This window comes from Amyelois transitella, chromosome 18 (assembly GCF_032362555.1).
Source record: "Amyelois transitella isolate CPQ chromosome 18, ilAmyTran1.1, whole genome shotgun sequence".
Lineage (NCBI taxonomy): Eukaryota > Metazoa > Arthropoda > Insecta > Lepidoptera > Pyralidae > Amyelois > Amyelois transitella.
Genome location: NC_083521.1, coordinates 6,003,165 through 6,021,590, shown reverse-complemented (window position 1 = coordinate 6,021,590; position 18,426 = coordinate 6,003,165). Strand labels below are relative to the sequence as shown.

Genomic DNA, 18,426 nt, shown 5'->3' with positions numbered 1-18,426 from the left:
GTCTGTTATTAGTAAGTAGTTATTTCTCTAAATATTCTCTTACTACTCGCAACTAATTCTCTATCACGAAATTATCTTGTGGTTATCTTGTAGTGCGATTTGGCCGCCTTTTGTACATTACCATAACATAAGTTAAGGACAAATTTATTGTTATAATTTTATGTGCAATAAAGGGTATTCTATATATCTATCTAATATCTTTGTTATTACTTAATAGTCTTCATTATGGCGAACCAAAAATTATAATGACATTGGCTTAAAGATAATCGGAAACCCCCACTGGATTATTAGCAAAAGCCTGTCGACAAACTTGAAATGACATGTACATTGATAACTTTTCAAAAAGATATGTAAATACCTGAAGTGCCCCCTTAGATAGCGGTAAAAAAAGCCCTAGTGACGACCATAGAGCCTGTGATTTGCTTCGTCACTGCGTTGATGAAAAAATATTTCCTAAGGTCTTTAGAGGTTTTACCAGTCATCGCAACGTGCTACCTTAAATTTTAAGCGTTTCCCATTTTACTTCCAACATTCTTACATATTGAAATAATTACTACTGAAACAATAAATCATTTACAGAAAAAAAAAACTAAGAAAATATCGTACTTAGTTTTAACAAAGTAACTTTTAATACTGTACATGTACACGTGAGCGTAGGTACCTTCGTATAGATAGCTATAAAAATTGTAAAACATTTTTATTACCAAGTTCTTCCTCACATGTTTGAAGAGCCCAATCTCAGTATTCTTTGTGGAGCTCAGGGTGAGCCTTTTAACCATTATACTGGATAGGGAAAATCTGAATTTATCACGAAGCTACTCCCGTCTCTCTTTCTTCCACCATCGCAGTGAAACCCCACCCATAATGGATCATAGTAAAACCTGCGCTAAATGAATGTGCCTATTTCCTTAGTCGCATTTTACATCTTCCAAGGTAAAGAGATATAGTGTTCTTCTTTTTAAATTCCGGGAACCACGGAAAAGGCTATGGCTGAAGTAGTTGTTTTCTTTATAGTACAAATTAAATATTAAATAAATAAGGTGGGTGGACCATGGAAGGCCACGCTCCTTTGAAGGCCAACTTTTGAAAAGTCGTAAAACATGTATGTATTAACAAGTACTTTTAATTTATATTTAGATGTGGGAAGGACTAGACGAACGTACCTTGATCAAATCGGAGATGTTCTAGTAAAACGTCTGGTCTGGAGTACCCGAAACCGACGAGCTTGCATGAGAGTTATGAATGTGAATGAAGCAAAAGAAATATGCGGGGATCGTGACAAGTGGAAAGATGTGGTCTCTGGGAAAGAGGCGTAATATATCTATGTATATGAAAAATTCATAGTCGTAATCGTTAGTTTGGCCTTCTTAGGAACATTTTGGCCTAACAAAGAACGGACCCATAGGAAGGCCAATTAGGATTAAAAAAAAGTTCGTAATTTCGTTATAAAACGCGTTGATAAGATATTTATTGCCAATATAATTATTCATTATATCTTGTTTTAAATTATTTCCATAAATTATTTCTTAGTTACACTACGGTGTTCAACTATTGTTCGTTGAGTTTTTTATAAATGATAAAATATATTGAGCATATAATGTTACGCTTAAATGATAAAGCTTTTTGTATAGTTTAGTATATGCAGATATATTATTGTTACATCTCTATTTTTGAATTTAACGACTGATTTCAAATATTGGCCTTATTTGGAGCCGTGTTCCTTGCAAAGCCATTTGGAAGAGCTTCATAAAACTTAAGTTTGTTAAAAAGTGATTAAAGTTAGGTAAAAAAAGAATGATTTGAATGGTGCATTAAAACAAAGCATTACTTAATAATTTGTTTCCTTCATTTATCCAGTAAACAAACGAATAAAAAGTATTTGTCCGTTAGAGTGGCCTTCCATGGTCCACCCACCTTTGTTATACGTAAGTATATGTACCTAGATGGTTAGAGAGCTAGAGAAATATAAAGTTTGGTCAGACTAGGATGGTCAAGCCGTACTTACATTTTGTGGCTTCCAGTTTACAGGTACTATAATGATGCTGCACCACAATTTACAATAGGATGGAAATTGAATGTCTCGTTAATCTGATAAAAGAGGCCCAAGGTGCTCAATCTAATAACGTGCTTGCTTGCATGAAAAGAGATAAGAATGTGGATGAAGCGAAAGAAGTGTGCCGAGATCGTCGCAAATGGAAGGATGTTATCTCTGCCGAGCCCTACTCTATTTGACGTACATACATATTATGTACTTATGCATTAATTTTTTTCTATCAAAATTTTAAACTTTAAAAGTGTTGTACTTTACGTGCATATTTGATAAAGTCTAAAAAAAATTATGTCATTTCGTTTAAATAGTTGTATATGTCAATGTCATTCATTCTTCCATCGGTCGTTTTGGTTAGAGTTTTGGTTTACCAAATCATAACAAGGACAACACCGGACCGAAATAAATAAAACTATGATCTCATTACCTTACTAATTTGACTCATTCATTTCTTTCTATTAACTTTGTGAAAGTTTCTTAGTGTTCACCATAATTTTTAAGAAATGCAACAGTCTCCGTTCGAGAATATTTTCAATATTATAGGTGGCATAACAGAGGGCAATGAGAAACCCATGAAACATGGATTTTATAATGCTTTTGCTTTATTTATACTAGCAGTATGTTGTGCAGCTGTTTATGTACTATTTCTTATCCTAGAACCATTCTTCAAGCCTTTGTTTTGGGCTTTATTGGTAGGTTCAATACTGCATCCCTTCAAGTATAGACTCTCTCAAAAATTGAAAACATGGTTTGAGGATCTGGAGAAATCAAACACATCTGTGATATTTGGATTAATGGTCATACCAGTGAATGTTGTTAACTTGGCATCGGATACTGTTGGGCATCAGTTTAAAGAACATTACAAGGTAATTATGAACTCATTAGAACATACATTGCTATCATTTAAAATTAAATCTTGTACATGATGGTGTTACGATATAACAACAAAAACTTAAACAAGAGTGACAAATAAATTAACAAATAATTTGCGAATTAAAAAAGTCTTGTATATCCTACCTACCAGTACCTATAAAAATATAGTAACTGTTGTACGTACATTAATAATTATAACCTCTGTTTTATTATTGCTAATCCATCCATCAATTCCAGTATTTCTATACTGTCATTTTCAAGACATGCTCATCCATTCTTTACATATTTTGATGTTGATTATGATAATTGTCCAAGCTAAATTTTTGTGAAATTTCACATGGGAGTCCAACTAGGCAAAGGTAATATAAAATTCTTAGGGTAAAAAAGAAATACATTTTTAATTAACAACACTGCAAATTTTATGATTTTCAGACTGTAATAGGCCTGTTGCTGTCAATTTTTGTGCTGCCATGGCTGTACAACTCGGTGCCAAGAAGTTTTTCCTGCATCTTCTGGCAGTTCACGAGTTTTATCCGATTCTCCACTACAATGCTCATAACCTTATGCAGCTCCTATATTGTAAGTTAATTGTAAAGATTATGTAGACATCACATATTTTATAGTTAATATTATAAATGCAAGTGTGCTTGTGTAGCCACTATTAATCAATTTGATAAGTTTTTGAGTTCCTGTTTTAAACTTAGTAGGTTGTTGTATTTATTATGCAATAAATATATAATATATATATATGGAATAAATATATATAAGACTGATTATGGAATAAATTCAGATCCATTAAAATTAATAGCAGAACCTAGTACCTGTTAACTTAGGTCATGTTTTGTGTACAGTTTAATTATTTATTTCAGACTTTAACAATAGTCCTGGCGTATCTCATAAGTGTGTTCACACTATGGACACCGCAACGAGCCATGATGTTTCGAACCACTTCTGCTCTCCTTTGGCTTGTGATCACGAGCTTCCTCGCTAGTCTGTGTGGCTCGTTCCAAGTTTATGTGTTTGTGATACTACAGACTATATGCATTACAGGATTCTTTTTGGAGGTTTTGGATGTACACAAGAAATTGTTAGTTCATGGTATGTCAGCATTCTTTTATTTGCTTTTAACATTATACTACCTTTAAACAATATGGCTTCACCTATGTACCATTCTGACTTACATGGTCAGACACACTCAGGCTCCTCTACAAAAAAGTAAGATTATCTTAACTGGGACTATAGCTAGAAGGAACAACATATACTTATAGTTTATTTGTCATATTCTCTAATTACTGCTGAGATGAGAATGAAATTTATACATATTGCAAACTGTTGTTTTGAACATGTTTCCAATCTCTGCAGTCTATCCTACCATTTGGAGAATGTGGATTTTACATCCAGAGCCAAACATTATTCTTGGCATAAAAAAAAATTGAATTTTTAGATCCAGATGCCTCTATGATCACAGCAATACATGAAGTTTTCACTAATGGTCAGAAAGAGGTCACACAAAAACTTATTGAGGATAAGTCTCAAGAAACTAGTCACCCAACTCCCAGTGACCAGGAGTCAACTCCTGAAAAAGATACTCCATCACCAATCACCCCAGACCCGGTGCAAAGAGGAAGCTGGTCTACCGCTGAACCCACACAAAGCTCACCAAGGCATAATGTTAAAAAGTTATACAAAACAAAAACATTGTCTGATCTACCCATTGGTAAAATGAAGTCAGCGTACGAAAACAGGTTGATTGCAGCTTTTAAGCAAAGATCTCTAGATGAGAATTATATGAAAAATAATTTCAATAATGATGAAGAAACTGCCTTGTATTTTAAATTATTGTTCTTTGGATGTTTCTGTATGTTGGTATTCAAACACATATGGCTGTTGCCTGTTCTCTTATTCTTTCTGGCTATACATGTTTTGAAGAGGCTGCTGGAGTATTTCGGAGTTTGGTTGTTCTTTGAAAACCAATACAATAATGTTATGGGAAAAATTAAGAACTGGTGGAATCAAAGGTAATTTGTTTGATAATCTGTTATCTTAATATCTTTTTTTGGCTTATGGTATGGTGTCTTCTCCTACCGGAGATTGGCTTTCATTAAAAGAATTCTGATTTTCGATGTTGCAATGTTAGGTTTCTGAGCCTTGATAGGTGATATTTTTCGTTACACATTAAATTAACATATTTTGAGGCCAAATAAAATACCTTAATTTTATCGAAGCAAATCTGGTAAAACGTTAATATACAATAATGTTTGCTCTCTTGCAGAGAATCAGCGTTAGTCCCAGCGCACATTCGCGGCGTCGGTAAAATGATGTCAATATGCAATAATAGCATGCGAGAGATGGGCTATGGCTCAGTGGACACTGTCTCTAGTTGCTTCGTCATCATTGGACTCATATTGTTTCTCACTGTCGCCATCATATTTATATGTATACAGGTAAATCTTTATCTATTTTAAATTTTAAAAAGCTGTAAGTACAACTGATTGGCTGACATCAACGCCCAGCCCACAATAGTAAATCAAGAGATTTGATATTAGGCTTGTATTGTGTAGTGGATAATATTTCCCGAAATTCTCGCGGGAACGGATATTAACGGATGTTTTTGTTCAACGCCGGTAGAGCTATATGTGCGTACTCTAGTCTAAATATATAAAAGAGGACACTCACTAAATGATTGCCTGACATATCAACGCACATCCCAAATGCACTCTACGGGTGCACTAAAATAGGATTTTCCAAAATTCTCACAGGAACGACCATCGACAGTCTTTTACGCGGGCGGAATCGCGTACGTACTCTAGTATGTTCTATAATATCATATTAAAAGGAAGTTTCTCATAAATACCCAATCATTCGGGCCATTGAGGCGAAGGCAAAAATTGGTAATATGATTGGAAGAATTAGTATACCTACTAACGCATTTAATTATTTGAGTTCAATTGATGCTCAATATCTCTTGTTGTGGGTGCATCGCTCTGAACACCGATAAATTCGTCTATAATAGCGTTTTATTTTATAAATGACGACACGTGGTAACGGTTTGATAAATTAGTAGGAATTGTATTAAAATGGTTTCAAGTAATGTTTACTTCTTGCCTTACATCCACATTCATAACCCCCTTTTACCTAAAGTGACAACAAAGCCCCTGCTGTTTACCTGTTTTCTGTTGTAGATATATTCGGAAGCAATAGTAGTGGTGCAATTAAGCGGTAGTTTACTCAACAGTACTTTTGTACAAAATAGCGAGCTGCACGCATATCTACCTGAAGGCTGGGAGGAGAAACTAGACTCGCTTATTGACAACGCCTATACCTACGGGAGGGAAGGAATCTCTACAGCGGTGAGTATCAAGTTTATTTAATACTAGCTGTTGCCCGCGACTTTGTTCACCGTAAAAGATCACTGCATAAGTTGACGCCCTGTGTTGCCCCTTAGAGGGGTGTGGGGAATTTTTGTATGCCAGTTTTTAAGTTGAACTAAACCTAATCGCGATTTCAAAGATTTCACGGAATGAAGCCATAGATACAACCTCCGACACAACATCGTCGGAGCCGCGGTTCCCCAGGCATAACACCTAGCCTGGCGGAAGATCTTCCCTTTGGTGGCGGTCGAGCCCGAATCATGGCTCCCGCCACACATTGGTCCTGGATCTTTATACTAGATCTCTTTGCCAATATCTTTCAACTAAAGACATCGGTCAGTATAATTTATTTTTTACCTCAAATGTTGCTGTGGCAATTGACACATCAGGAAGTTGAGATGCAAATAACCATATCTTAGGTAGATCCCGCACTATTTTCTAGGTACTGTCCAGTCGTGACAAAATGTCGGGTTGATTAATATAACTCCATCTCAAACTTTTGTGCATATACATAAAATAGCTTTGTATGAATACCAAAAATAAATAAGGGTAAATTACGAACAAATAATTATAAATTTTCGTTTCTTTTCCAAACCGCCGGAACAAGATAGATTCGAAAATATGTAAGTTTCATTTCGAATTTACATGTATCATATTTGTGTATGTACATAAATATCACTACTTCACTCTCAAGGCCTCATTCAACACATAAAACATGTATATATGTTTATTTTACACATACGTATTGCGTAATGAAAATAAAATCTGTTAAAATGTTTACGTAGACATTATGTCATTGTAGGCAAAGGACTTCGCTCGTCACATTCTTACAACACTAACAACTTATAGTTTATAGCGAAGGCCGTGTTACAAAGCGTACTTTATGAGTAAATTATAGGAAATTATATTTTAATGAAATAAAGAGATAAGATGTTATTATTACGGTGTGTTAAATATAACGGCGTCGGCGTAAAGTAACTATGAGCAAAGACCATAAAAGGACCTGCCTAATTTGTTTTGTTTCAGTATTATTTTTGTTGCACCATTGCTTACTTAGTACACACTTGATAAAGTTACCTAAGTACATTAACTAATGCTTATTAAATTAAGAACAAACCATAATAGATTGTCATAAAGTCAGAAATGACTTCCATATATTTGTATGACCCCAACAATTTCAATAAAATCTATTGTTATTAATTTAACGCATCCTCAATGATTTTTGGATGAATCCCGAATCCCGATTGGGATAAGTCCGCCATTGTACATATTCTTCTAAATTCAATAACTGTTTTCTATTTTTGCGATAAAAAGTTTACAAACAAACAATTATTAATATCACTTGATTGTATAAATAAATTAGATGTTAATGATGATTAATTTTATATATTTTTTTTAAACTATGTATATATAAAATATTCGCAGGTCAAGAGTATACTTAAAGAGGGTGATCCTGAGAAGATTGCTCGCGTGGAGCAGCAAATCCTGGAGATTTGGGACCGCGTATACCAGAGCTGGGTTTCTGGGCACTTCACCTCACCAGTGGGGCCTCAGGTCGACGGCACCGCCATACAGGATTCCTGGGAGAACTTCGTCAATGATTTCACTAAAACACCAGGTAAGCTTCGGAATAAGATGATGATTTTCTTTTTCGCTGTCCTGTATATCTTCATCTCATTCATTCTTTAGTCTTTTTCCATTAATTAGATTCTTATCATCTTCTTTCTGTTTACTAAATAAACATCCATCTACAAATTTACCTATTTTAATTGAAAATAGTATCCTGGTCCCGTCTAACCTATCGAACCCTGTTACCGAATAGGAGGATCGGACTCAGCTTGGATCATGGCAGTACTAGTTAAAAATATCCATTCCCTTAGTCCTTTCCATCCTCTTACTTAGATATATCTAAGAAATAAATGGAACGGTTCATTTTTATAAGTGTCGGTCACAAGGCAAATTCTTACCTCCTTATGTTTATTCTTAATAGGTCTATTCGATTACTCTGGGCTGGTATCGTGGGTTCAGGCTAACGTGGGTACGCTTAGTGCTATAGCGAGCAGCATATGGGCCCCACTGGCGAGCAACGTGTCTCTCCTGGCCGGTTCCGTGGGAGCGTTCACATCACTATTGCTGTGCGGAGGTGGCGCCATCATTAACATGTTTATCAATTTGGTAAGCTATCTGTAACATTCTCAATGTTTTTTTAATCAAATTGTCAATCAATTTATTGACTAGATTTTTAAAGTAATAATGCCTAGATACGAGTAGAACTACTGTAGAAAGATGCTGAAATGTTTTATTTATTTTAATTACTTTTTAACACACATTTTTATTACACATAAATATTAACTCCAAATATAGGTAATACGACAAAAAATATTATTATTGTTGTATTAAGCAGTAAGGAATAACTACGAGTATGTATGACAATGATGACATATTGTTTGTATAGGTGGTGTTCTTCACGACTCTCTTCTACCTGCTTGCATCCAGCAACGCTTTATACAAACCCGTGGAAGTCATCACACAAGTACAGCCCAACTTCGGACCGAGGCTCGGGATAGCTCTCTCTGTTGCGATTAATCAGGTTAGTGACTGTAAACTCATTCGATATCAATTGAACTTTTTTACAGGTACTACGACAATTTATTTGAAAATTGAGCTCTTTCGAGACCCCTTTTTTCCGTCACTATGCTGGAGTTAAATGAAATACCTAGAATTGAATGGTGAAATTATACCACACTGATTGATTGGCATTAGTTAAGTTTTGCTCATTTTTATAACACGTCGATGTCTTTGCAGGTTTTCAGGGCCTCATTCAAAATGGCATTATTCTACGGGCTATGGACATGGCTAGTCCACAATCTGTTTGGCGCTAAAGTCGTATATCTGCCATCAGGTACGTTGAACTTTTTCTGTATCGTTGACAGATAAAGAAGTGATTATAAAAAGATACATATTATCATGTCTTTATCAGTTGTCTCGCAAAGACTAAACGGTTACATTCAGTTGTATGGCTTAATGATTGATATTTCAATGGTGACAGGTTGCTAGCCCATCGCCTAAAAGAAGATTCCCAAGATTATTAGCCTTACCCTTACATATGTAAAAGTGCTTATTATTTACATCAGTATTATAATTATCTTGTAAACACATTTTTGCCATGGAAAGGGAAAGAGATTTTGTGGACCAATTGTAAAGTGCCGGGAACCACACGGCTAGGCAAAAATCATAATCATCTTCATTAATTTTACAAAAATCACTCCATTGTAACTATATACCAATCCTAATTATAATTTAATGTAATAGGCTAGTTGACTTTTTTTTAAATAGGTCTTAAACAGTAAATATTTGTTCCAATAAAACAAAGAAATTATTACTATATTTTTTGACACATATGATACTTCAAAACTGTAATTTAAAATTTACTTTTCATAAATGAGCGAAAACGGTGTCCGCCATATTAGTCTATACATTATCTATGCTCTGACGTCATACTAATTAATCGTTGAAGCCGCGGTTCCCCAGGCATCACACCTAGCCTGGCGGAAGATCTTCCCTTTGGTGGCGGTCGAGCCGATTAATCGCTCCCGCTACAATACCTATAAGCCTTTTCACTCATTTCGGTAATCGCTGCACCTATTTATTTATGTATATTGTTTATTTATTGTAGTTTTTATGTATGTATATTATAATTATTATCCACATCCACACTAATAATAAAGAGGAAAGATTTGTATGTTTGTGTGGAATAAACTCAAAAACTACTGGTCCGATTTTGATTAAATTTGGCACAGATATAAATTGGACCTTCAAAAGTGACATAGGCATAAATTTGTTATGAAATAAATTAGTTTTCAGGTAGATTATTCAACATTCATAAAGTAATCCGGGAAAAAAAGCGCTACCGAAAATCTTTCCGTGCGTGCGCTGGATCCGCTGTTGATTTTACAGACATACAATGTATTACAAAAATAAAGGTTTTTTGCAGATCTATAAAAAAGTCCGCAACACGATATATCTAACTTCTATAATTTAGTAACTACAAGGTATTTTGTGCGTAAAAAAATAATGTAAATTCAAAGGTGCGTTTTGACAATTATTATTACACAAGCATATTAATCCTTATGATTGAAAGTTGTTTTATCATCAAGATAATTTTACAGAGATAAACTTTGTCCTTTACAGCTCAGTGATTGGATAAATAGATTCTGAAATATAATGAAATTAAAAACACGCACTCCAAATTATTTTAAGTACCTACGTCACGCGAACGCGTTTGCCGCATAGGTACTTACGCGGTGTCTCGATCGCCTGAGAGTAATGTTTACTCTTTATTTATTTCAAAATATAAAATACAAAAATATGTCTACCCGTGCGAAGCCGGGGCGGGCCGCTAGTATTTTATATTTTGTGTAGGTATTTATTTAGTTTGACCCCACGTAAAGTTCTCTGTCAGACCAAATGGTTGACTGGTAGATAATGCTTCTTGAATTAAGTCCGCCAATTGTGCTGTACATTTGTATTTTGTGCAATGAAGTTTAAATTAATAAATAAATAATTGTAAACAAATATTTGTCGCGCATAATTTCACAAAGTTTTAAAACATGACTTCTACCAGTTTACATGAAAAATTTAGTAATTATTTACATATATTTAGTCGTCAAAGAATGCCAAAACCCATCGATAATGACCCCAGAAAAGTTGGGATTCGAGTGCCTAGTGAAACACATATACGTAACACATGGCTAAGACTTGCTCAAAGAGATCCTGAATATTTATCGACCGTAACTCGTTATGTATTTTTGCGAAGATCACTTTGATGTAAGTATCTTCTTAGTTAACAGTATACAGAATGTTGTTGTTTTTTAATTCGTTTTTAGGTTATGTAGTACTAAAGTTCTTGTGTTTTTCTTTCAGTTAGAAAAAGATGATTATTATTATTGTTTTTCAGTTAAACGTAGTAAGTAAGTAATGTGTTTATTTGTTTACAAGTTGAATGACGTCACATCATGGTTGACAGCGTTTTCAGCAAATTAATCCTGCGCTTTTGATTATTAAAAATGATGTGTTTTATGTTAGTAAGCCAAATATAAAATACTCATTTATTCTAAAAAATAAGATACTTATAAGCAAAAAGACTCAACTAGCCTATTGTAGTTACTTTATTATAAGTATAACTAGAAAACAAGCAACGAATACTTTTATGTCTATTTACTAATGAGATATTGAACAAATATTAACGATATAATTTCGTTTAAAATGGATAAGTTTGTATTGCTTTTTACAATCGAATAGTAAACAATAAGACTCGTTTATTTTGATATCGCATATTTCATGATTCATTTTATTTGCCAGAGTATTAACAATTATAAACATACTATACAATCACATATGAACAAAAAAATTACTGTAGCCATTTTAATATATTTGTGGTTAGTAAATCGGTTATAATAACAAACACATATGTAAATACCGTGCCGTGTGGTTCCCGGCACTATTACAAAAAAGAATAGGACCACTCCATCTCTTTCCCATGGATGTCGTAAAAGGCGACTAAGGGATAGGCTTATAAACTTAGGATTCCTCTTTTAGGCGATGGGCTAGCAACCTGTCACTATTTGAATCTCGGTTCTATCATTAAGCCAAATAGCTGAACGTGGCCATTCAGTCTTTTCAAGACTGTTGGCTCTGTCTACCCCGCAAGGGATATAGACGTGATCATATGTATGTATGTATGTATGTAAATACCTACGTGAGTTAGTATTTTGATTGTATAGTTTTTTTTTTTTTTTTGTTTTTTTTGCACCTATTTTTTTGTTTTTGTTTGCACCTATCGACAGGTGGTCAACGAATGAACGCCGCGTTGACAACCAATAGACATTGCGACCATTGTAGTTAATTAGTTTACTAGAAATCATAACTACTTCATTTTCTAACAAAACTACAACTGCTACTTGCTAATCTATTCTCTGAGTAAAGTTTTATTCTTAATTTAGGTTACCTGTAAGAGATGGCTTTTAGTCATGAGGTTGCAATGGTTTTACATACATGTGAACTTGCCGTGTTCAAATCGCAGACGAAGTCATCCGGCTGGAATTTAAAGTCTGACTGTTAAAAATGGTCTTACTACTAGAGTAACTACACAAAAGATTAAGCGCTAAACTTGAGCGGCGCCGGTCATTTCGGTCAAATAATTTACCTTATTTGTGGTGACCTCTACGATAGCAGCATTTTAGTCGCAAATGTTGCAACATTGTATGAATCTATATGGTGATATACCTTACATTTGCATCATCCGAGCGCGTCATACAAAAATGTGTCCAATGCGTCTTCAATGTGAAAAACAAAACGGATAGAGCATAAGAATTATGCAACAGATATTGAAAACATGCAAACGTTCGTCCAATCCCAAATATAACTAACTCATGTCAATGAACTCTTTATTTCAAGCGAACTGATAAATTGTTGTTATTTTTTAACGCTTAGCTGTTATTATCTCTGGATGATGGTCATTCGCATCTGGCGTCAGATTTTACGCTCGTGTTAATGTATATTGGATAAAAAAATGATATTCAGTGTCAGTAAAAATGCAACAAGTAGTTCTTTGCCTTATTGTGATATTGGGATTAGTTCGTAGTGTGAGAATTAACTTCACAACTTGTCAATCGCAAGAGTGGAGTTGTAATAAGAATATTCCTAGCGAAATCGTGTATGACTGTTCTCAGGTGACCACCAATGTAAGTAAAATATTTTTTTAACCATTAAAATAATTAGAAAAATCTTTTTATCATTAAATATTTCTATTGTTTTAGGAATTCATAATACATCTGAAAGATTATTACACGGACTATATTACAAGTTTGACTCTTCAAAATTGCCGAAACCTCCGAGTTGTGTTAGACTGTCCTTTGCTGCAAAGGGCATCCCAGTTACGAAGGTTTGAAATAAAGAATTGTGACAGAGTAGAATTTATTTCTTTATCACCTAGTTCTTTGCTTCAAACACCGCCTGAAGTTACCATAGAAAATGTAAGAGAAATAGTATCCTTTCCAAGTCACATGTTCAAATCTCCGGCAACGCCCACAGCGCAGAAATGCCTCGGATCAATATCAATGAAAAAAATAAGAGTTGTCAATAGTAAAATAAATACTATTAAAACCAAAGCACTCTACAATGTGACCGGAATAAAAAGCATTGAATTGGAGAACGTAACAATATATGCCATCGAAAACAACGCTGTAGAAGCTTTAATGGAAAACGATAATTCATTGTTTGCAATTCTTAATAGCAAAATTGAAAATGTTGGTTTCAAAGGATTGACAGTACGCAGCAAATCTGTTTCTATGATTAATAATAATTTTGGTAACATCATCTCAAATGTACTGAACATAACGTCAGAATACCTACGTATAGTAGAAAACACATTCAGTGACATAAAGGGTCTTATTTTAAAATCTGTTAATATTGACATGAGCCACAACGTTATACATACACTCAAAGAAAACGCCCTCACTAATGTAAAATGCATAAGAAAAAGATCAAAGACAAGACACTTTAGTTTTACTGGAAATATAATTCATGTGATCGAACCATATTCTCTTACATTTGATTACAATAGTTGCAAATCATTCGGTGGTTCTGTTGTTATTAAAGAAAATAAAATTGATTGCAAATGTAGTAACCTAGCCTTCTTGCAAGCAGCTGGTACTAATAAAGAATTTAGCAAAATTGTTTTAGATGTAACATCAAACAATACTTGTCTCAACGTTCCATGTTTACTTCCCGTAGACGTGATGAAGTTATTAATTGAGAGTAACATGTGCGATCTCAACTTGGACACTCAAGTAATGTGTTTGTTATACAATGATAGACATTCTACGAACGAAGTTACTACAGATGAAGATGTAACTTTACCAACTCCTACTTTCTACCTCATACGAACGGCTAATTCTCAACCCGGTGACGCAAGTGCAGCAATGACAGCTATTAATAAAGACGATCTGCTAAAAGATAGTAATTTAAATATGACTAATCGCACAACCGTTAAAATAGTGTTCGATTCATCTCGAGACTTCGTTGAAACTTTACGAAGTACAAGGAATAACCGGCGTAACGAAAATAAGAGTACGCCCAAAGAAGATTTAGTACCTAAGTGTACAGACGATCACTGCAAAAATACGTTTCAGTATGACAGACAGAAAGCACTAGACTTCTACAAGTATGTTTATGCTCAGTTACGGCCACCATTACAGAGCAATAATAAAAAGAAAACCTAGTTTTAGATTGGTAAAATAAATATTTTTGTCCAAAATTCATCGTAATTTTATTAAGTCAAACACATCCGTTCCTATCCCAACTTTATGTTTATATTATAATTGATTACTTCATACGTGAGTAAAACTTTAAAAAATAAAGTAACAAAGATCGCGTGGAATCATCTTTCCAGTACTTGCAGCAGTGTTGGGCGCTGCGCCCTTCCTCGGTCCTTACTTAGCGGGAATTCCTGCTGCTTTGGACGTATGGCTACAAGGCCGGCCAATGATGGCACTCCTGCTTCCTATAGCACAAGCGGCGCCTATAGCCTTCCTTGATGCGGCTGTATACGCAGAAATAAAGGAGTAAGTATGATTTCTGAAAGCCTTTATGAAATAAATAATCTTTACAAGGTCCGTACTTAGTGGGCTGTCAACGCAGTAATTTAAGATGATGTAAGACTTATGATATGAAGTATATATCGCTCGCCTTTATGAACAAAAAAATTAAGACTTCATTTCTTCTGTTACCCTTGGTCGTCGAAAGGGGATATCGCTTTCATCGCATGCAACCGCCATGCAGCTGATGAAGGTATTCAATGGTGTTTAAAGTTGAATCCTGACTTACCCACCCCTGCATCGTGGTCATAGACAATCCAAGTCTGCTTGGCTTTGGGATTTAATTAACAAACATTGAAAAGGGATACCAATATGTCTTTTTTGTCGCACGATAAGCTATCGCTGTTTCGATTTTTATTTAGACGTGAAACGAGACAGCGATATTTTATCACGCGATAAATAAGGCGACGCGCGTGCCGTACTAGCGTGTGTCGATCCGCCTATCACCATGAATTAAGACCAATTGAAAGATATTACAACAAATGTATCAACAGTAAATTGATTGGTTTACAGTGGAGGCCACCCGTACGTGACGGGTTTGGCCATCGCGGGCGGTATCTTCTACCTCGGCCCAGAAGGCGCGATCCTCGGTCCACTGCTATTGTGCTGCCTCATGGTAGTCCTGAATCTCTCCTCCGCCTTCCTTAGGGATACTCCATCAGAAGAAAGAGCGGCGTTGCACTCGAGAGCGAGGTAAATTGCATCAGAACCTGAATAAATTAGTTGTGGCGATACACGCAAAATGACTAGGGGTATATTCGCGAAATTTTTAACATAATCTAAACTTCTTTGTTTCCCGTTTCGATTAGCCTCAAAGAAAGAATGATAAGAAAATTCAATGTTCGTAAATCAACCACTCAGTTCGGACCCATTTTGTGTGGAACGCCATATCTGAATTTAGTGGCCACGTAACGAATGAGGTGTTATGGTTTAATAATTATTACAATCATTTGATGTTTTCACGCATCATGTATTATATATGAAGGCAAAATTAATCATAAGGTCTTAATGTATACCATTTCAATTTAAAGGATATTTTGTTATGTTTTCTCTTACAAAATAAGAATTTACTTTGGTCACATTCAAAGTACTATTTAATAGTAACTTAAATATTACTCCATTAAAAATTAATATTAATGTCATAAATTTCATTGTTTAAAAATTTACGAGTTAGTTATTGTATGTGTTTGTGTTCAATTTATGTTTTTGCATCCCAAAGCCTCATTCGTATACGTTTGTAAATAATACTCGAAGAGTGGATTTTGTTTGGCCAAATAACTCTAAACTTTTGATAATTCTATTTGTATTTTTCTGATTTAGCTCCTTATTGGGATGTTTTATATAAAAAGGTGTGTATAATGTTACTAAATATGCTGTAGTGTATAAATGTGAACTTACTTTAAGCAGAAGATGTAAACAAAATTTGCTAAACGAATTGAGTGATCGAATCAAAATTTTATTTATACCTACTAACTAATAGTAGTACTAAAACGAATTTGTATTCGCAACACATTTTGCAAAACGTTATAATCTGTTTATAGAAAAGGACAAGCTGACTACGAATAATACATGTATTGTTATATCAACGAACAGATTACGTCAAAGTTTATCTTTTTAATAACTTACTAAATGCAATTTTAAATAACTAAATCGTTTTTATTACCTCTGAACAAATTCATTAAAGAACACACTGATAATAAGATTGTATTGCTACCTATTTTGACTATAAATATTATTTTCTTTGTGTAACACTAATGAGAAAAAACTAATAATAAGGTCAGAATAGGTACAAGTTAGGTCATAGTAACAAGCGTTTTTAGGACCGTAGAGGATACTGAATCTTTGACGTGGCGCAACATTTTAATACTTTTATTACATCTTTGGTAATTATATAATAAGTAAAGATATTTTTATGATTTATATACGCCTTATATCAGGTATGCAAAATCAAAACTTGATATTGCTTCCATTTATTGATAATCATATAATAAGTATGTATTAATGATTACAGAATATTTATATTCTGTACTCATTACCATTAATTATCATCATCATTAACAATAATAAGTCACGGATGCCTCCACCATCTTCGAGGAGATTTGGGTATTACCACTATTAAAGTCTGATTTATAATCAATATTTTGCGTATTTGGTAAACGACGTATAATTATTTTTTAACTGGTTTGGCTTTGTTCATATATTTTATATCCACGTTGTGCACCCTTGCGCGCTTGCTGAATGCGTGAGGTTATAAAGGTAAGCACTGTTTGTTGCACTCTATCGCACTAGTCATTTATTATTTCAAGTTATTGAGAAACTAACACATTTTTTGCATTTAACTGTTTATGTGCATGGAATTAAAAAAAAAATATTCGGTCGATTACCTCGAATTTTAAAACGTTTCAAATTCGGTCCTTGTATTTGTCTGGCAACCAGCATTCAAACTTGTTATTTTTATTACTTTCTTATTTATTTAACGATAGATTATATATTCAAAATTATATATTAATAACAAAAGTAATGGATATGATTGTTTATTTAATGTATCTTTATCAAATATGTAAAATTTCGCCCATAAACAACCAAAAAGCTTGTTATGTTTATGTACTTCGTACCTACCATAATAATAATATATTTTAATATTTGTTTACAGGCTGGGTGTTTATTTCTGACGGGCTTGCATGGAAGACTAACGCTAATACACTCATTTTGTCTATGATTTGTAGGCAATTAATTTATATATTAATTTGTAACACTATTTATTGAGGGTATCGTTTAATATGTGTACGGTTTAATGTGTGGAAGAATCTACGGGTTTTAGTATAATGTGAAACGATTCAAGAAAGAATGAAAATTGCTTTTAGACGATTATGCATCTATTCTCAAACCTACTTAACTCTCGTTAGTAGCATCGGGCATGTGTAATTAAAACTGTAACAAAGCAGCGAAACTAATTATTTTTGTATTTATATATTCACATCATAACTGACAATGTGAAAATATACATACATTTAATCAAGGCTTTATCCCTTACTGAGTTAACAGAGCCAACATTCTTGAAAAGACTGAAAGTCCACGTTCAGCTATTTGGCACGAGCCTAAGATATAGAATATCTATTATATTGATGAAATGAAAAAATATGCGCTTCCTATTTATATACTCATCAAACATAACAGTAATTACGGGTTCATCCATCCTAATTCACTTCATTTTCCCTCAATGATAAAGATTAAATATGTATGATTATACTGTACAAGATGAAACTGAGATTCGTAGTACAATGTAAGTTACACCAGTGGTTTTTGTAATGTCATGTCAGGCATGAACTATTGTCACCTATAATTGGCTGGTTACCAATTAAATACGCTTCAAGCGAAAATAAACATAATTTAATGGTGCTTTTTATATTAATAATTTGAGTTATGGTCTGCGGGTAAGGGCCGCTTGTTACATTCGCGTTACCAATTAAAATATTAT

At 34.0% G+C, this 18,426-nt stretch overlaps 2 protein-coding genes across 2 annotated transcripts; both read left to right on the top strand.

Annotated features, from left to right (window-relative positions):
* Positions 1 to 2,397: 2,397 nt before the first annotated feature.
* Positions 2,398 to 17,696, top strand: LOC106129848 (transmembrane protein 245). The gene is made up of 13 exons (XM_013328542.2): positions 2,398 to 2,913; positions 3,353 to 3,499; positions 3,790 to 4,018; positions 4,365 to 4,938; positions 5,193 to 5,364; positions 6,103 to 6,270; positions 7,717 to 7,909; positions 8,282 to 8,466; positions 8,747 to 8,881; positions 9,097 to 9,193; positions 14,744 to 14,915; positions 15,462 to 15,641; positions 17,602 to 17,696. The coding sequence occupies exons 1-13, from the start codon at positions 2,551 to 2,553 to the stop codon at positions 17,618 to 17,620; spliced, it is 2,634 nt and encodes an 877-aa protein (XP_013183996.2). The 5' UTR covers positions 2,398 to 2,550; the 3' UTR covers positions 17,621 to 17,696.
* LOC106129861 (uncharacterized) lies at positions 12,232 to 14,693 on the top strand. Its single transcript, XM_013328555.2, has 2 exons — positions 12,232 to 13,034; positions 13,110 to 14,693. The coding sequence occupies exons 1-2, from the start codon at positions 12,885 to 12,887 to the stop codon at positions 14,571 to 14,573; spliced, it is 1,614 nt and encodes a 537-aa protein (XP_013184009.1). The 5' UTR covers positions 12,232 to 12,884; the 3' UTR covers positions 14,574 to 14,693.
* Positions 17,697 to 18,426: the final 730 nt, after the last annotated feature.

What these genes read in the sequence shown, in the direction of transcription:
- LOC106129861 (XM_013328555.2), top strand. Translation starts at nt 12,885, where the DNA reads ATGCAACAAGTAGTTCTTTGCCTTATTGTGATATTGGGATTAGTTCGT. An exon ending in GTTCTCAGGTGACCACCAAT is followed by an intron (nt 13,035 to 13,109) that starts GTAAGTAAAATA and finishes CTATTGTTTTAG; the next exon opens with GAATTCATAATACATCTGAA.
- LOC106129848 (XM_013328542.2), top strand. Translation starts at nt 2,551, where the DNA reads ATGCAACAGTCTCCGTTCGAGAATATTTTCAATATTATAGGTGGCATA. An exon ending in TCATATTTATATGTATACAG is followed by an intron (nt 5,365 to 6,102) that starts GTAAATCTTTAT and finishes TTTCTGTTGTAG; the next exon opens with ATATATTCGGAAGCAATAGT. An exon ending in TTAACATGTTTATCAATTTG is followed by an intron (nt 8,467 to 8,746) that starts GTAAGCTATCTG and finishes TTGTTTGTATAG; the next exon opens with GTGGTGTTCTTCACGACTCT.